This window comes from Oncorhynchus mykiss, chromosome 19 (genome assembly GCF_057628025.1).
Source record: "Oncorhynchus mykiss isolate SJ-2025 chromosome 19, ASM5762802v1, whole genome shotgun sequence".
Lineage (NCBI taxonomy): Eukaryota > Metazoa > Chordata > Actinopteri > Salmoniformes > Salmonidae > Oncorhynchus > Oncorhynchus mykiss.
This window is the reverse complement of record NC_143040.1, coordinates 2,074,983-2,094,550: the sequence shown is the minus strand read 5'-3', so window position 1 is coordinate 2,094,550 and position 19,568 is coordinate 2,074,983. Positions and strand designations below refer to the sequence as shown.

The 19,568-nt window shown below is 48.4% G+C and overlaps 1 protein-coding gene across 2 annotated transcripts; it reads right to left on the bottom strand.

Annotated features, from left to right (window-relative positions):
- Nucleotides 1-1,780: 1,780 nt before the first annotated feature.
- On the bottom strand, nucleotides 1,781-19,372 carry LOC149974634 (NACHT, LRR and PYD domains-containing protein 1 homolog). Of its 2 annotated transcripts, XM_090209831.1 has the most exons (9): nucleotides 18,911-19,372; nucleotides 18,390-18,427; nucleotides 10,891-10,955; nucleotides 10,544-10,758; nucleotides 10,099-10,355; nucleotides 9,813-9,941; nucleotides 2,994-3,120; nucleotides 2,887-2,916; nucleotides 1,781-2,247 (listed from the first exon to the last, which is right to left on the bottom strand). In XM_090209831.1, exons 3-9 carry the CDS (start codon nucleotides 10,896-10,898, stop codon nucleotides 1,913-1,915), a joined length of 1,101 nt encoding a protein of 366 aa, XP_090065957.1. In that variant the 5' UTR covers nucleotides 10,899-10,955; nucleotides 18,390-18,427; nucleotides 18,911-19,372; the 3' UTR covers nucleotides 1,781-1,912. The 2 variants fall into 2 exon arrangements, with proteins under 2 accessions (XP_090065957.1, XP_090065956.1); XM_090209830.1 differs by lacking the exons at nucleotides 18,390-18,427; nucleotides 18,911-19,372 and having other exon boundaries at nucleotides 10,891-12,077.
- Nucleotides 19,373-19,568: the final 196 nt, after the last annotated feature.

Here is a 19,568-nt window from a genome sequence, read left to right as displayed (position 1 = left end):
AAATCAACCCTACTCCTCTGTCTGAGCGTCCAGCACTCCAGATTTAATGTAATAACACACCCAAAGTCTAACAATGTGTAACTAGTAATTTGTTACGCTAACTAGCTAGCAAGAGGTTGCATAGCAACAGCATCAACTTCCGGTAGAGAAGGCAACGAGCTGGTCGGTTACAGTATACTAAAATGAACTAATAGTATACAGTATACTAAAATTAACTAATAGTATGTGGTATATACTCATTAAGTATGTAGTATACAGTATACTAAAATTAACTAATAGTATGTAGTATATACTCATTAAGTATGTAATATACAGTATACTAAAATGAACTAATAGTATGTAGTATTTTCTCATTAAGTATGTAGTATACAGTATGTTAGTATGGGTATTCGAAAACAGCTCTAGACTCCCCTCTCCCACTCATCTCTGCGCACTAGACTGTCACGTCTAAACCAGAGACAATCACACAAACTCTGTAGTCTATGATCACACCCTCAAATGGCACCCTCCTCCTTATATAATGTACTACTTCCCTCACATCTCTGGTCTAAAGTAGTGCACTTCATAGGGAAGAGGGTGCCAGTTGAGATTAGAGCCTATTTGTATGGACCCGTATGCTACAGCTGGACATGGGCCAGTTTCCTGTATCCATGGCTCTGGGTTGTAGTGTCAGCCTAGTGACCGTTGCTTAGCGATAGACGGAGGACTGATCAGCGAAGCAGAACGAACGGAACGGAGCTGTTTGTTTTTCTTCACCCTGTTGTTTTGGTTACCTGTTCTGGTTTTTGTTTGGCACATTATTTACCTGTTCAGGGACACGGGGCAGTAGATGTTTTTGCGTTACTGTGTGTGTGTGTGTGTCTCATTCTTAATGTGTGTGTATTAGATGAATGTTTACAGGCTTCCCAGCCAACCAATGGTGAACAGACAGAAGTGTGGTGGAATACTCACCAAGTTAAATGATAGTCCTAAATGGGACCCTATTCCCTATATAGTGCACTACTTTAGACCAGGGCCCTATTCCCTATGTAGTGGTACTACTTTAGACCAGGGCCCTATTCCCTATGTAGTGCACTACTATAGACCAGAGTCCTATTCCCTATATAGAGCCCTATGGGCCCTGGTCTAAAGTAGTGCACTACATAGGGAATAGGGCCCTGGTCGATACTAGTGCACTACATAGTGAATAGAGCACTATGGAACCATTGTAGGAACCAAAAACTATATTTAATTGGTCTAGGATCAACACTGTTACTACAACACTTAACCCCAACACTGTTACTGTCCATTCTACCATTAGGTTGGTACCCCAACACTGTTACTGTCCATTAGGTTGGTACCCCAACACTGTTACTGTCCATTCTACCATTAGGTTGGTACCCCAACACTGTTACTGTCCATTAGGTTGGTACCCCAACACTGTTACTACCCATTCTACCATTAGGTTGATACCCCAACACTGTTACTGTCCATTAGGTTTTTACCCCAACACTGTTACTACCCATTCTACCATTAGGTTGATACCCCAACACTGTTACTATCCATTCTACCATTAGGTTGATACCCCAACACTGTTACTATCCATTCTACCATTAGGTTGGTACCCCAACACTGTTACTATCCATTCTACCATTAGGTTGGTACCCCAACACTGTTACTATCCATTCTACCATTAGGTTGGTACCCCAACACTGTTACTAACCATTCTACCATTAGGTTGGTACCCCAACACTGTTACTATCCATTCTACCATTAGGTTGGTACCCCAACACTGTTACTATCCATTCTACCATTAGGTTGGTACCCCAACACTGTTACTATCCATTCTACCATTAGGTTGGTACCCCAACACTGTTACTATCTATTCTACCATTAGGTTGTTACCCCAACACTGTTACTATCCATTCTACCATTAGGTTGGAAGCCCAACACTGTTGATCTGAAGCTGTGAACAAAGACAAGGGTCCAGTTCCCCAAATAAGTTGATCATCCTGTAACTTGACTCAGTTCCTTTTCTCAACACCATGTCGATGATGTCACGTGCCTTCTCTGCCCTCTCAGCTATCACCTTCACTGACTCCATTTCCTCCTGGTTGATGACTGTGTGTTGCAGGAGTCTGTCCAGCAGACCATCCAGGACAGGTCCTGATACTCGTTTCACAAACTCTGTCCGTACAGAACGCAGCTGCTGCACTGCAGAACCAGTCAGACTGTTCTCAGCCGGACCTCCTGCCCCCAACACAGCACCTGAGAGAGTCAGGTTACAAAATAATTACATTTGTACATTTACATTTCAGTCATTTAGAAGCAGAATCCTAAAATAAAAGTATTGAGAAAACATTCTGTTTTACAATAACGACCTGAACATATCACAAATTCACATTTAGGGGCGGTTTCACAGACATAGAAAACCAGACTGGGGCATTCAGAACCAGGCTAATCTACATCAAGTCCTGGAGGAGATGTCATTGGGGCATTCAGAACCAGGCTGATCTACATCAAGTCCTGGAGGAGATGTCATTGGGGCATTCAGAACCAGGCTAATCTACATCAAGTCCTGGAGGAGATGTCATTGGGGCATTCAGAACCAGGCTAATCTCCATCAAGTCCTGGAGGAGATGTCATTGGGGCATTCAGAACCAGGCTAATCTACATCACGTCCTGGAGGAGATGTCATTGGGACATTCAGAACCAGGCTAATCTACATCAAGTCCTGGAGGAGATGTCATTGGGGCATTCAGAAACAGGCTAATCTACATCAAGTCCTGGAAGAGATGTCATTGTTCTTGAAGACAGTCTTTTATAATCAGGACTAGTCCGGGTCCTACAGTAAACCATGTTGACTGACCCTCAAGTCATTGGTTTGTATCTCTCATGTTTACTTACTAGTTGAATGGGTTTCAGTGATGAATTCATCTGAAAGAAACATAAATTGGTTATATCACTCTACATAGCATCTGTCAGAAAAAGTTATGATTGACATATTCTCCTACATTTTTGTAGAGTTTCTTTCCATACTATCCTCTCATCATCACCGATTAACTCCATCTCAATCCCTGTAATTTCCATATCCACCTTGAAAAAGCTTGGTGTGGTGTCTCTATGTATGAGATGAATCCTCTGGGGGGAGGGAGGGGGAGAGAGAGCGAGGGAGGGGGAGAGAGAGCAAGAGAGAGAGAGAGAGGAGAGGTTAAACAAAAACATGGTTAAACATTAATTAAAAACACAACTCCAAATCTTCCGCCACAGTAACTAAATATAACAGCCTCTGAATAACCCACATACTCAAACAGATCAATGTTAACCATTTTGTAACAGGCAAACTCAACCCTCAATCTGGCTGCCAACATCCCCTCCAGCACGTCCACAGTCCCCTGTTCCCGAATACTGTTCTTTCATGTCTATCAAATTGATAATTTAGCTGCCCCTGACACAAAGTTAAGTAAGAGAACAACACCCCTTCTACTAAACCTGTACTTTGTCCCAAATATAAACATTTGGGAAGAGAAAACCTCTCCCAGAGCTGAGAACCAACCAGTGATCAGGTCAATCATCTCGACCAACCTGGGACACTGTAAGAACAGATGTGTCAGAGTTTCAGACTCAGCACAGAATGGACACCCCTCCCCAACATGGTGAAAACTCTCCAAGCCTGTATAACAGACTTATAGAATGGAGTCAGACCAGACAAATCACCCCCCCCTCCAGCTTTAAGAGGAAACTCTCCAAGCCTGCATAACAGACTCATAGAATGGAGTCAGGCCAGACAAATCACCCCCCTCCATCTTTAAGAGGAAAAGTTGCTTGTCTAAGCCAAACAGCCTGCTCTCCTCATCAATGTGTCGGCTGTATCCACCCAGCTAGAACCGTCACAGTACAACAGTCTCTGGGCTGCATGAAGCCAGAAAGCCATGATCCAAGAAGAGATGTCCACCAGGCCTTGTGTAACAGTTTAGACTTTACACCCATCCCCTCGCCCCAACCTGGGCGCGAACCAGGGACGCTCTGCACACGTCAACAGTCACCCTCTTGGCATCGTTACCCATCGCCCCACAAAAGCCGTGGCCCTTGCAGAGCAAGGGGAACCACTACTTCAAGGTCTTAGAGCAAGTGACGTCACTGATTGAAATGCTATTAGCGCGCACCACCGCTAACTAGCTAGCCATTTCACACCAGTTACACTCACCTCCCTTTTGACCTCCTCCTTTTCCGCAGCAACCAGTGATCCGGGTCACGGCACCAATGTAACAGTTTAACTTTAGACAATATATCAGTCCTGAAATTGGGCATCCCTGCCTGATGCCCCTTTGGATGGGGATGGGGCAGCTCAACCCACCCTCCCCATACACGAGGCCCCAGCAGACAGTAAACTCATCCAAGACAAAAAAAACATCCCCAAACCCAAAGGCTTTCATTGTTTTAAACATGGTGGTCCACACGATCAAAAGCCTTCTTCATTCTATATACCTGTTTGAGAGACACGTAGATATCATTTAAAATTCTGCACACAGCAATGCAACAAGTTGGCAGTTTTTTTTAAAAGGGCCAAATCCCCCCCTTTTGCAACAATGAAAGCACAACACGTTGACAGGATACAGGAAGAGAATACTCATGACAAGATTCACACACCACTTCATAAAAATCCCCCCCAATAGACAGCTGGGGTAGCACCCCAGTGCTTATAGAACTCAGATTGTAAAACATTGATGCCAGGGGCTCCGGGGTCCATCTGAGTGAGCAACTTCAATTCAATAGATGTGATGTCCTGTTTAAGGGCCCTGATAGTCTCTTTAACTCAATACTAGACGGAGCAGTATACTGTTGACAAGACACACGTATTTGGGCCTTCCCAACCACCCACCATTGTCTCAAGGATTCAAAATTCAAATTAATAACCCTCAATTTTTCCCAAAACACCAAAAACCTTTCCCAAAACATTGCGTCATGTAATATCTTCATGTTGAAAGACCAATAAGGTGAACCTTCATGGACATGACAAGTGAATATCAACAGTAACAATATGGTGATCAGAAAAACCCTCAGGAGTAATGTCACCTTACAACCCTACTGCAGTAGTGATCAGATACATACAACCTGTTTAACCTTGCTGCACCGACACCACCTTCATTAAATACTACAGTAGAGCTCAGATAATACAACCTGTCTAACCTTGCTGCACCGACACCACCTTCATTAAATACTACAGTAGAGCTCAGATAATACAACCTGTCTAACCTTGCTGCAGCGACACCACCTTCATTAAATACTATAGTAGAGCTCAGATACATACAACCTGTCTAACCTTGCTGCACCGACACCACCTTCATTAAATACTACAGTAGAGCTCAGATAATACAACCTGTCTAACCTTGCTGCACCAACACCACCTTCATTAAATACTATAGTAGAGCTCAGATACATACAACCTGTCTAACCTTGCTGCACCGACACCACCTTCATTAACTACTACAGTAGAGCTCAGATAATACAACCTGTCTAACCTTGCTGCACCGACACCACCTTCATTAAATACTACAGTAGAGCTCAGATAATACAACCTGTCTAACCTTGCTGCACCGACACCACCTTCATTAACTACTACAGTAGTTATCAGATACATACAACCTGTCTAACCTTGCTGCACCGACACCACCTTCATTAACTACTACAGTAGAGCTCAGATAATACAACCTGTCTAACCTTGCTGCACCGACACCACCTTCATTAACTACTACAGTAGAGCTCAGATACATACAACCTGTCTAACCTTGCTGCACCGACACCACCTTCATTAACTACTACAGTAGTGATCAGATACATACAACCTGTCTAACCTTGCTGCACCGACACCACCTTCATTAACTACTACAGTAGAGCTCAGATAATACAACCTGTCTAACCTTGCTGCACCGACACCACCTTCATTAACTACTACAGTAGTTATCAGATACATACAACCTGTCTAACCTTGCTGCACCGACACCACCTTCATTAACTACTACAGTAGAGCTCAGATAATACAACCTGTTTAACCTTGCTGCACCGACACCACCTTCATTAAATACTACAGTAGAGCTCAGATAATACAACCTGTCTAACCTTGCTGCACCGACACCACCTTCATTAAATACTACAGTAGAGCTCAGATAATACAACCTGTCTAACCTTGCTGCAGCGACACCACCTTCATTAAATACTATAGTAGAGCTCAGATACATACAACCTGTCTAACCTTGCTGCACCGACACCACCTTCATTAAATACTACAGTAGAGCTCAGATAATACAACCTGTCTAACCTTGCTGCACCAACACCACCTTCATTAAATACTATAGTAGAGCTCAGATACATACAACCTGTCTAACCTTGCTGCACCGACACCACCTTCATTAACTACTACAGTAGAGCTCAGATAATACAACCTGTCTAACCTTGCTGCACCGACACCACCTTCATTAAATACTACAGTAGAGCTCAGATAATACAACCTGTCTAACCTTGCTGCACCGACACCACCTTCATTAACTACTACAGTAGTTATCAGATACATACAACCTGTCTAACCTTGCTGCACCGACACCACCTTCATTAACTACTACAGTAGAGCTCAGATAATACAACCTGTCTAACCTTGCTGCACCGACACCACCTTCATTAACTACTACAGTAGAGCTCAGATACATACAACCTGTCTAACCTTGCTGCACCGACACCACCTTCATTAACTACTACAGTAGTGATCAGATACATACAACCTGTCTAACCTTGCTGCACCGACACCACCTTCATTAACTACTACAGTAGTGATCAAATACATACAACCTGTCTGACCTTGCTGCACCGACACCACCTTCATTAACTACTACAGTAGAGCTCAGATACATACAACCTGCCTAACCTTGCTGCACCGACACCACCTTCATTAACTACTACAGTAGTGATCAAATACATACAACCTGTCTGACCTTGCTGCACCGACACCACCTTCATTAACTACTACAGTAGAGCTCAGATACATACAACCTGTCTAACCTTGCTGCACCGACACCACCTTCATTAACTACTACAGTAGAGCTCAGATACATACAACCTGTCTAACCTTGCTGCACCGACACCACCTTCATTAAATACTACAGTAGAGCTCAGATAATACAACCTGTCTAACCTTGCTGCACCGACACCACCTTCATTAAATACTACAGTAGAGCTCAGATAATACAACCTGTCTAACCTTGCTGCACCGACACCACCTTCATTAACTACTACAGTAGAGCTCAGATACATACAACCTGTCTAACCTTGCTGCACCGACACCACCTTCATTAAATACTACAGTAGAGCTCAGATAATACAACCTGTCTAACCTTGCTGCACCGACACCACCTTCATTAACTACTACAGTAGAGCTCAGATACATACAACCTGTCTAACCTTGCTGCACCGACACCACCTTCATTAACTACTACAGTAGTGATCAGATACATACAACCTGTCTAACCTTGTTGCACCGACACCACCTTCATTAACTACTACAGTAGTGATCAAATACATACAACCTGTCTGACCTTGCTGCACCGACACCACCTTCATTAACTACTACAGTAGAGCTCAGATACATACAACCTGTCTAACCTTGCTGCACCGACACCACCTTCATTAACTACTACAGTAGTGATCAAATACATACAACCTGTCTGACCTTGCTGCACCGACACCACCTTCATTAACTACTACAGTAGAGCTCAGATACATACAACCTGTCTAACCTTGCTGCACCGACACCACCTTCATTAACTACTACAGTAGAGCTCAGATACATACAACCTGTCTAACCTTGCTGCACCGACACCACCTTCATTAAATACTACAGTAGAGCTCAGATAATACAACCTGTCTAACCTTGCTGCACCGACACCACCTTCATTAAATACTACAGTAGAGCTCAGATAATACAACCTGTCTAACCTTGCTGCACCGACACCACCTTCATTAACTACTACAGTAGAGCTCAGATACATACAACCTGTCTAACCTTGCTGCACCGACACCACCTTCATTAACTACTACAGTAGAGCTCAGATACATACAACCTGTCTAACCTTGCTGCACCGACACCACCTTCATTAAATACTACAGTAGAGCTCAGATAATACAACCTGTCTAACCCTGCTGCACCGACACCACCTTCATTAATTTTTAACCATGTTTACTGACTAACTTTTGCATTCTTTACACTCCACACATCAGAAAGCTCAAACTCAGTTAGTAGACCAGACAGACAAGAAGCCACGCTGTCTTAAGGTTTCCATTACTTGATCAAATACAGCAATGGACTCTGTACCCTCATCAGGAGCAGAAACATTACAAAAAAAACATTGACCACTAAAACCTAACCCTTGACAATCTCTAGATACCAGTCACCCTTAAGCCTGAGGAAAACAAAATTGCCGTCCCAGCACTGAAAGTAGTACCATGACTGAGTATATCAAATCAAATGTATTTATAAAGCCCTTCGTACATCAGCTGGTATCCCAAAGTGCTGAACAGAAACCCAGCCTAAAACCCCAAACAGCAAAACATGTGTAAAAGCTGCCCCTCCCACCATATTCCCAAGTCCACCTCATTGGCCTCATCATGTATCTCCTGTTGAAAAACTAAATGAAGCCATTTCTGTTTTATTACCTCTAATACCCAAGCCAATTTAACAGATTTCCCCAAAGTCTGGTCCAGAAACGCATTTACCTAGATTGTCCATTGAGTCATCGCCAGCTGCTATCATATCAGAAATGTTCATATCCTTATCCTGATCCTCCTCAACTGAGGTCACAGACACGTGACTCCCCTCTGCCACATCCCTCTCAACACTCCCCTCCTGTACCACATCACCCGTACTGGGCATCTCCACTACCTGGGAGACTAGCTCCACCTGAACCCCCTCCTGTACCACATCACTAGTACCGGGCATCTCCTCCACTACCTGGGAGACTAGCTCCACCTGAACCCCCTCCTGTACCACATCACTAGTACCGGGCATCTCCTCCACTACCTGGGAGACTAGCCCCACCTGAACCCCCTCCTGTACCACATCACTAGTACCGGGCATCTCCTCCACTACCTGGGAGACTAGCTCCACCTGAACCCCCTCCTGTACCACATCACTAGTACCGGGCATCTCCTCCACTACCTGGGAGACTAGCTCCACCTGAACCCCCTCCTGTACCACATCACTAGTACCATCTTCTCCACTACCTGGGAGACTAGCCCCACCTGAACCCCCTCCTGTACCACATCACTAGTACCGGGCATCTCCTCCACTACCTGGGAGACTAGCCCCACCTGAACCCCCTCCTGTATCACATCACTAGTACCGGGCATCTCCTCCACTACCTGGGAGACTAGCCCCACCTGAACCCCCTCCTGTACCACATCACTAGTACCGGGCATCTCCTCCACTACCTGGGAGACTAGCCCCACCTGAACCCCCTCCTGTACCACATCACTAGTACCGGGCATCTCCTCCACTGCCATCCCCATTTCCAGTGACATCCCCATGTGGGTCGCCATCCCAACCAAAACAATTCAACAAGAAATACAATATATCTAATTCTACCACTGAAAAAAACCTGAATCAGTGGCAAAAAGGAAACCACCCAGAAAAGTAACCACAGGCGATCTAACTCCAGGCAACACTCACACTCGCTCATACAATACCCAGCATGCACCAAACACTGCCAGCATGAACAGAGACAGAGAGAGAGAGATATATGTGACTTAAATGTCAGATTCATGTTCTTAGTCTACTAAAACTGTACCGGTGGAGTGATGGAGGTTGAACAGGGAATGTTCAGTCTGAAGTAACTATTCAGTTTGAAGGACCGCTCTGGTCTTGTGATGGGAATCCTTTTAGACCCTTGAAACTTTATTTCCTGTTGTTCCACAGCCTGCGAAACGAGGCACGGAATACACAGCCAGTCAATGTATAGTCTAATTCAAACATTATTCAGAAAACTAGCAACACACTTATCTTCATTTAATGAGTGTCAACATAACTAACCAGTGGTACAGTTTAAGGTCATCTCTATAATAATGGTACCTCACCTGTATCTGGCCGGGGTTACTGGGAAACAGGTATAGGCGTTGAATTAGTTTTTCCTTTATCACGGTCAGATAGAGCATCAGCTCACAGTGGACATCTACGTTCCAAGACAGTAATCTCAGTATAACAGAGATAGCTGAGAACTTTGGATGGAGAATCTTAGCATGGAATCTGGTGACCTCATGCACTTCCTCTAAAGACACTCCATGTTCCTCTACATGAAGAATCTTCATCTCATTCCTCAGGGAAGGGTTGGTCCCTGAACAACACAATACAAAGGAGACAGAAAGACAAATATTGTATTATTCATCCAACTAAAACACAAAGAATATGCAGTACCAGATCACAGTAAACTCAAACTCCCAGAATAGTTCATTCATTAATTTAGGAAGTGAAACTCAGTTACATGGAAATGTCTTTCTGAAAACTATTTCTATATGGTTTTACCTAAACAGACACAGTGTGGCAGATGAACTTCCTCCAGTTCACCTAACTCCATAGTGATGTCCAGCAATGGACCACCTTGTGTGTACTGCATGTCTTTCAGAAGTTGACTGTAGGGTTCCCAGTTCCTGAAGTGATACTTCAGAATGACATCTCTCTCACACAGCCAGCGGAGCCCAGACACTGTGCACTCATAACTCCCTTTGGGTGTCCTGTGTCTGAGAGCAACAACAAGATATGGTAGAGAGGGTCAATGGTCAAATGGAGAGGTTGGATTAGAAGACTATTCCCAAAGGTAATGGGGAAATACACTAGCAAGTGGAATGAAATGTTAAAAGTAGTTATTTTACCTGAACATTGTCACTCCCTGGACAGTGGAAGTCAAGGGTTCAATCTCAAGCCAGTGTGTGGAGTCCTGAACAAGGACAAGCATGTCAGTAATACATATGGGGCCTGTTTCCTGCCTCACAGATTGAGTCTAGTGCTGGACTAAAAAGCATGCCCAATGGAAGTTTCAATAGAAAGTTCTTTAAGGTCCAGGACTAGACTTAATCTGTGTCTGGGAAACTGGCCCATTAACGAAAGTAACTCATCTAATCTATATGTCACGACTTCCGCCGAAGTCTGCTCCCCTGCCTGTTCGGGCGGTGCTCGGCGGTCGTCATAGTGGAGGTGGATGCGTCTGAGGCTGGGGTCGGAGCCGTGCTGTCCCAACGCTCGGGCGTGCCACCCAAGCTTCGCCCGTGTGCTTTCTTTTCGAGCAAGCTCAGCCCAGCGGAGCAAAATTATGATGTGGGGGACCGGGAGTTGTTAGCTGTAGTCAAGGCTCTGAAGGTGTGGAGACATTGGCTTGAGGGGGCTAAACACCCTTTTCTCATCTGGACTGACCATCGTAATCTCGAGTATATCCGGGCAGCGTCGAGACTAAATCCACATCAGGCTAGATGGGCCATGTTTTTTACCAGGTTCCGGTTTACCCTCTCATACCGGCCAGGCTCCCAAAACACCAAAGCCGACGCGCTGTCCCGCCTCTATGATACCGAGGAGCGGTCCGTTGAGCCAACTCCCATCATTTCACCGTCATGTCTCGTGGCACCGGTGGTATGGGAGGTGGACGCGGAGATAGAGGAGGCCTCACGGTCAGAGCCGGCCCCCCCTAACTGTCCAGTGGGGACTCAGTACGTGCCGAGGGGGGTCCGGGACAAGCTGATCCGGTGGGCTCATACTCTCCCCTCCTCGGGTCATCCTGGCATCGAGAGGACAGTGCGGAGTCTGAGAGGGAGATACTGGTGGCCCACGCTGGCTAAAGACGTGAGATTATATGTCTCCTCCTGCTCAGTGTGTGCTCAGAGCAAGACTCCTCGGCACCTGCCTAGAGGGAAATTACAACCTCTCCCCGTTCCACAACGGCCGTGGACACACTTATCGGTGGACTTTCTTACCGACCTTCCCCCGTCCCAGGGAAGTACTACGATCCTGGTCGTTGTGGATCGGTTTTCTAAGTCCTGTCGTCTCATCCCGTTGCCCGGTCTCCCTACGGCCCTGCAGACTGCGGAGACCTTGTTTACCCGTGTCTTCCGGCACTATGGGGTGCCTGAGGACATTGTTTCTGATCGGGGTCCCCAATTCACGTCCAGAGTATGGAGGGCGTTTATGGAGAGACTGGGGGTCTCGGTCAGCTTAACCTCAGGTTTTCACCCCAAGAGTAATGGGCAGGTGGAGCGCGTAAACCAGGATGTGGGCAGGTTTCTGCGGTCCTATTGCCGGGACCGGCCTGGTGAGTGGGCAAGGTATGTTCCCTGGGCTGAACAAGCTCAGAACTCCCTACGCCACTCCTCAACTAACTTGTCCCCTTTCGAGTGTGTGTTAGGTTACCAGCCGGTCCTGGCCCCATGACATCAGAGCCAGACCGAGGCTCCTGCGGTGGAGGAATGGGTACAGCGCTCCAAGGACACCTGGAAAGCCGTTCAGGACTCACTACGGTTAGCGGGAGAACGGCAGAAGAGGAGCGCTGACCAGCACCGCAGTGAGGCCCCCGTGTTTGCACCGGGGGACAGGGTCTGGCTCTCGACCCGAAACCTGCCCCTCCGCCTGCCCTGTCGGAAGCTGGGGCCGCAGTGTGTGGGGCCGTTCAAAGTCCTGAGGAGAATAAACGAGGTGTGTTACAGGTTACAACTTCCTAGGTATTACAGTATCCGCCCCTCTGGACATCGAGGGGTCCCCGGCGTACACAGTTCGGGGCATTCTGGATTCGAGACGCCGGGTGGGGTCCTACAGTACCTCGTGGACTGGGAGGGGTACGGTCCAGAGGAGAGATGCTGGGTTCCGGTGGGGGACATTTTGGACCCTTCTCTCCTGAGAGATTTCCACCGCCTCCACCCGGATTGCCCAGCACCTCGTCCTCCGGGTCGTCCTCGAGGACGGTGGCGGCGCGCTGCGGTGGCGGCGCGTCAGGGGGGGGGGGGGGGCTACTGTCATGACTTCCGGCGAAGTTGGCTCTCCTGCCTGTTCGGGCGGTGCTCGGCGGTCGTCGTCACCGTCCTACTAGCCACTAACCAATCCCTTTTTCGTTTGTCTGTTGGTTTTGTCTTATTAGATTCACCTGTGTGTATTTTAGTTTAATTAACGTCCTTATATGTAGTAGGTTGTCCCGCCCTTGTTTTGTGCGGGATTGTTTTTTTATTCCTGTTATTTGTGTTTTACTCTCCGGTCTATTTTGATCCTGTGTTTGGATTATTCACCCTGTGTGTTGGGTTGACCATGTTTTTTGCGCTCCGGAGAATGAACTGTCGAATCACTGAAACCTGCTCTCTGCGCCTGATTTCACCCACCTTGATAAAACGTGACAGAATCCCGCACCAACCATGGAATCAGCAGGAGCAGCCGCGTCTCCTCTTCCATCGATGGAAGAGAGGGTCCTCCATCACACCAGCGTGCTTCACCGGATTGGTTCTGCCATGGACCAAATGATGGAGAGGATGGATCGATGTGAGAGGAGTGGCCTTCCCACCTCATCTCTAGCACCCCCTTCTCCAGCACCTCCTGTTCCTGCGACCACATCTCGCTCCGGGGCTCTTCGGCTGACACTCCCACGGGAGTATGACGGAACGGCGGCTGGGTGCCAGGGTTTCCTCCTTCAACTGGAACTATACCTGGCTACCGTGCGTCCTGCTCCCTCCGGAGAGGAGAGCGTGAGCGCCCTCGTCTCCTGCTTGACTGGGAGAGGCCTCGAGTGGGCCAACGCAGTGTGGAATGGTCCGGACTCGGTGAGGGATAATTACCCAGAGTTCACCCGCCGATTCCGAGCTGTTTTTGACCATCCACCAGAGGGTCGGGCGGCGGGTGAACGGCTGTTCCACCTGCGTCAGGAGACGAGGAGCGTACAGGACTTTGCTCTGGAGTTCAGGACCTTGGCCGCAGGAGCAGGATGGAACGACAGGGCCTTGATCGATCATTTCAGATGCAGTCTCAGGGAGGACGTCCGCAGGGAGCTGGCATGTCGGGACACCACATTCACACTGGATGAACTCATTGACTTGGCTATCCGTCTCGACAACCTGCTGGCTGCCCGCGGGCGTTTGGATCAGGCCCTGTCGTTTCCACTTCCCAGCCCTCCTGCCCCTATCCCTATGGAATTAGGAGGGGCGGCTTCGAGGGGGACCGGAGGAGGAGTGTCCTCCTGCACCAGTTGTGGTCGACGAGGGCACACGTCCGACCGGTGCTGGAGGAACTCGTCTGGGAGTCGGGAGGGCAGGCGGAGCACTGCTCGATCACCCCAGGTGAGTAAGCACCAGACTCACCCAGAGCTTCCTGTCGGTCATGTGTATGTGTTGACTTCTTTCCCTGGGTTTTTTCCCTCTCTACAGCATAAGGCGCTAGTCGATTCAGGCGCAGCTGGGAATTTCATGGATCGTGGGCTTGCGTTAAGGCTAGGGATTCCCCTGGTGTCGTTAGACCTACCTTTCCCCGTGCACGCCTTAGATAGCCGACCATTAGGGTCAGGAGTAATTAGGGAGGCTACGGTGCCGCTGGACATGGTAACGCAGGGGGATCATAAGGAGCAGATTAGTCTGTTCCTTATAGATTCACCTGCGTTTCCAGTGGTGTTGGGGGTTCCCTGGTTAGCTCAACACAACCCTGTGATTCCCTGGCAACAGGGGGCTTTTAAGGGGTGGTCAGAGGAGTGTTCAGGTAGGTGTATAGGAGTTGCCGTTGGTGCGACTACGGTGGAGAGTCCAGACCAAGTTTCCACCGTGCGCATTCCCTCTGAATATGCCGATTTGGCTATCGCCTTCAGTAAAAAGAAGGCGACCCAATTACCACCTCATCGTCGAGAGGACTGCGTGATAAACCTTCTGGAGAACGCTGCACTTCCTAGGAGTCACGTGTATCCATTGTCCCAGGAGGAGATGGTAGCGATGGAAACATATGTTGCTGAATCGCTGGGACAGGGGTACATTCGGCTCTCCGCATCACCCGTCTCCTCAAGCTTCTTTTTTGTGAAGAAGAAGGATGGAGGTCTGCGTCCGTGCATTGATTATAGAGGTCTAAATTCCATCACAGTGGGGTTTAGTTACCCACTACCTCTCATTGCTACGGCGGTGGAATCATTTCACGGGGCGCGCTTCTTCACAAAACTGGACCTGAGGAGCGCGTATAATCTGTTGCGTATCCGGGGAGGAGATGAGTGGAAAACCGCATTTAGTACTACATCTGGTCACTATGAGTACCGCGTCATGCCATATGGGTTGAAGAATGCTCCAGCCGTCTTCCAATCCTTCGTAGATGAGATTCTCCGAGAACTGCTCGGGCAGGGAGTGGTAGTGTACATCGATGACATCTTGATCTATTCTGCCAGACGCGCGGCGCATGTGTCTCTGGTGCGTAAGGTACTTGGGTGACTGCTGGAGCATGACCTGTATTGCAAGGCGGAGAAATGTGAGTTTTTCAAACAGTCCGTTTCCTTCCTGGGGTATCGTATTTCCACCTCCGGGGTGGTGATGGAGGATGACCGCGTTACAGCCGTGCGTAATTGGCCGACTCCGACCACGGTGAAAGAGGTGCAGCGGTTTTTAGGGTTTGCCAATTACTACCGGAGGTTTATCCGGGGTTTTGGTCAGGTGGCTGCTCCCATCACCTCACTGCTGAAGGGAGGACCGGTGCGCTTGCGCTGGTCAGCAGAGGCGGGCTGAGCCTTCAGTTGTTTGAAGGAGCTGTTCACCAATGCGCCCGTGTTGGCGCATCCGGACCCCTCTTTAGCGTTCATAGTGGAGGTGGATGCGTCCGAGGCTGGGGTCGGAGCCGTGCTGTCCCAACGCTCGGGCGTGCCACCCAAGCTTCGCCCGTGTGCTTTCTTTTCGAGCAAGCTCAGCCCAGCGGAGCAAAACTATGATGTGGGGGACCGGGAGTTGTTAGCTGTAGTCAAGGCTCTGAAGGTGTGGAGACATTGGCTTGAGGGGAATAAACACCCTTTTCTCATCTGGACTGACCATCGTAATCTCGAGTATATCCGGGCAGCGACGAGACTAAATCCACATCAGGCTAGATGGGCCATGTTTTTTACCAGGTTCCGGTTTACCCTCTCATACCGGCCAGGCTCCCAAAACACCAAAGCCGACGCGCTGTCCCGCCTCTATGATACCGAGGAGCGGTCCGTTGAGCCAACTCCCATCATTTCACCGTCATGTCTCGTGGCACCGGTGGTATGGGAGGTGGACGCGGAGATAGAGGAGGCCTCACGGTCAGAGCCGGCCCCCCCTAACTGTCCAGTGGGGACTCAGTACGTGCCGAGGGGGGTCCGGGACAAGCTGATCCGGTGGGCTCATACTCTCCCCTCCTCGGGTCATCCTGGCATCGAGAGGACAGTGCGGAGTCTGAGAGGGAGATACTGGTGGCCCACGCTGGCTAAAGACGTGAGATTTTATGTCTCCTCCTGCTCAGTGTGTGCTCAGAGCAAGACTCCTCGGCACCTGCCTAGAGGGAAATTACAACCTCTCCCCGTTCCACAACGGCCGTGGACACACTTATCGGTGGACTTTCTTACCGACCTTCCCCCGTCCCAGGGAAGTACTACGATCCTGGTCGTTGTGGATCGGTTTTCTAAGTCCTGTCGTCTCATCCCGTTGCCCGGTCTCCCTACGGCCCTGCAGACTGCGGAGACCTTGTTTACCCGTGTCTTCCGGCACTATGGGGTGCCTGAGGACATTGTTTCTGATCGGGGTCCCCAATTCACGTCCAGAGTATGGAGGGCGTTTATGGAGAGACTGGGGGTCTCGGTCAGCTTAACCTCAGGTTTTCACCCCAAGAGTAATGGGCAGGTGGAGCGCGTAAACCAGGATGTGGGCAGGTTTCTGCGGTCCTATTGCCGGGACCGGCCTGGTGAGTGGGCAAGGTATGTTCCCTGGGCTGAACAAGCTCAGAACTCCCTACGCCACTCCTCAACTAACTTGTCCCCTTTCGAGTGTGTGTTAGGTTACCAGCCGGTCCTGGCCCCATGACATCAGAGCCAGACCGAGGCTCCTGCGGTGGAGGAATGGGTACAGCGCTCCAAGGACACCTGGAAAGCCGTTCAGGACTCACTACGGTTAGCGGGAGAACGGCAGAAGAGGAGCGCTGACCAGCACCGCAGTGAGGCCCCCGTGTTTGCACCGGGGGACAGGGTCTGGCTCTCGACCCGAAACCTGCCCCTCCGCCTGCCCTGTCGGAAGCTGGGGCCGCAGTGTGTGGGGCCGTTCAAAGTCCTGAGGAGAATAAACGAGGTGTGTTACAGGTTACAACTTCCTAGGTATTACAGTATCCGCCCCTCTGGACATCGAGGGGTCCCCGGCGTACACAGTTCGGGGCATTCTGGATTCGAGACGCCGGGTGGGGTCCTACAGTACCTCGTGGACTGGGAGGGGTACGGTCCAGAGGAGAGATGCTGGGTTCCGGTGGGGGACATTTTGGACCCTTCTCTCCTGAGAGATTTCCACCGCCTCCACCCGGATTGCCCAGCACCTCGTCCTCCGGGTCGTCCTCGAGGACGGTGGCGGCGCGCTGCGGTGGCGGCGCGTCGGGAGGGGGGGGGGGGCTACTGTCATGACTTCCGGCGAAGTTGGCTCTCCTGCCTGTTCGGGCGGTGCTCGGCGGTCGTCGTCACCGTCCTACTAGCCACTAACCGATCCCTTTTTCGTTTGTCTGTTGGTTTTGTCTTATTAGTTTCACCTGTGTGTATTTTAGTTTAATTAACGTCCTTATATGTAGGAGGTTGTCCCGCCCTTGTTTTGTGCGGGATTGTTTTGTATTCATGTCATTTGGTGTAGTACTTGTGTTTTACTCTCCGGTCTATTTTGATCCTGTGTTTGGATTATTCACCCTGTGTGTTGGGTTGACCGTGTTTTTTGTGCGCCGGAGAATAAACTGTCGAATCACTGAAACCTGCTCTCTGCGCCTGATTCCACCCACCTTGATAATACGTGACACTATAACTAATGTATTTAATCAATGTTACATGGAATGCTGGGGATTTATCAATTGAACTGTCTAATGACAAAATATGACAACAGCTAAAATCCTGCATGCCTCCAAGCAGAACACAGGACTGTCTATATCCCAGCATGAATGGTTGGTCAGTACACACCTGGCTTTGAGACTGTGTTAATATTACTAAAGCAGAACACAGGACTGTCTATATACCAGTATGAATGATTGGTCAGTACACACCTGGCTGTGAGACTGTGTTTATATTACTAAAGCAGAACACAGGACTGTCTATATCCCAGTATGAATGGTTGGTCAGTACACACCTGGTTTTGAGACTGTGCCTGACTCCTGCAGATATGTAAAAGTAAGAATTGACATTATGACTTACCTCAACATGTTCACAAGTCTTACAGGTCTGAGGAATCCCTGAAGTCAAAAGTAGTTATTTAAAATGGACAATCTCATGTAATAATGAATTAATAATTATTAAATAGACTTGTAATAAAATGAATAAAACTAAGCAACAGTCTCAGAATGTACACTCATTAGCATACCATAATCTGACATAAGTGTTATATTAATTAATGTTTGTGGAAGCAGGAAACAACATCGTTCTGGTCCGTGTTTTGTAGATGTTGGGGTCTGATTTCTGCTAGATCCTAGGATGTTCTCTTCACTCTCTAACAGAGTGTCAGCCAAGAAGTTTAGCATCGTGTTACAACGCTCTTAGTTGTTGCGGAAATCGGCACACAATACCGTTTACTTTGTGCATCTACGTCATATCGCTGACAATACCTTTAAGTTTGTTTTGACCAAATAAACCATGATTGTGTTCCTTGCCTGGGAATCAACTGTAGTGATTGCTTTCATCGTATTTGGATTTTAAAACAATTAAATTAGTTTACTCACATTTATCAGGTCCAGACTTGATACAACACTCTCCACCATGGTCTCTGGTGTTCTCAGGTCCAGGCTTGATACAACACTCTCCACCATGGTCTCTGGTGTCCTCGGGTCCAGGCTTGATACAACTCTCTCCACCATGGTCTCTTGTGTCCTCAGGTTCAGGTTTGATCCAAAACTCTGCACCATGGTCTCTGGTGTTCTCAGGTCCAGGCTTGGTCCAACTCTCTCCACGATGGTCTCTGGTGTTCTCAGGTCCAGGCTTGGTCCAACTCTCTCCACCATGGTCTCTGGTGTTCTCAGGTCCAGGCTTGGTCCAACTCTCTCCACCATGGTCTCTGGTGTTCTCAGGTCCAGACTTGATACAACACTCTCCACCATGGTCTCTGGTGTCCTCAGGTCCAGGCTTGGTCCAACTCTCTCCACCATGGTCTCTGGTTTTCTCAGGTCCAGGCTTGGTCCAACTCTCTCCACCATGGTCTCTGGTGTTGGTAAAGCAGAAGGATAGACTGATTCAACTAAATATATTATATTTAGTTATATTATTATTTTATTATTTAACTAGGCAAGTCAATAAGATAAGAACAATAAGAAAAATATCTTATTTAAAATGGCGGCCTACAGCCAGAACCTCCCCTACCCCAGAACCTCCCCTACCCCAGAA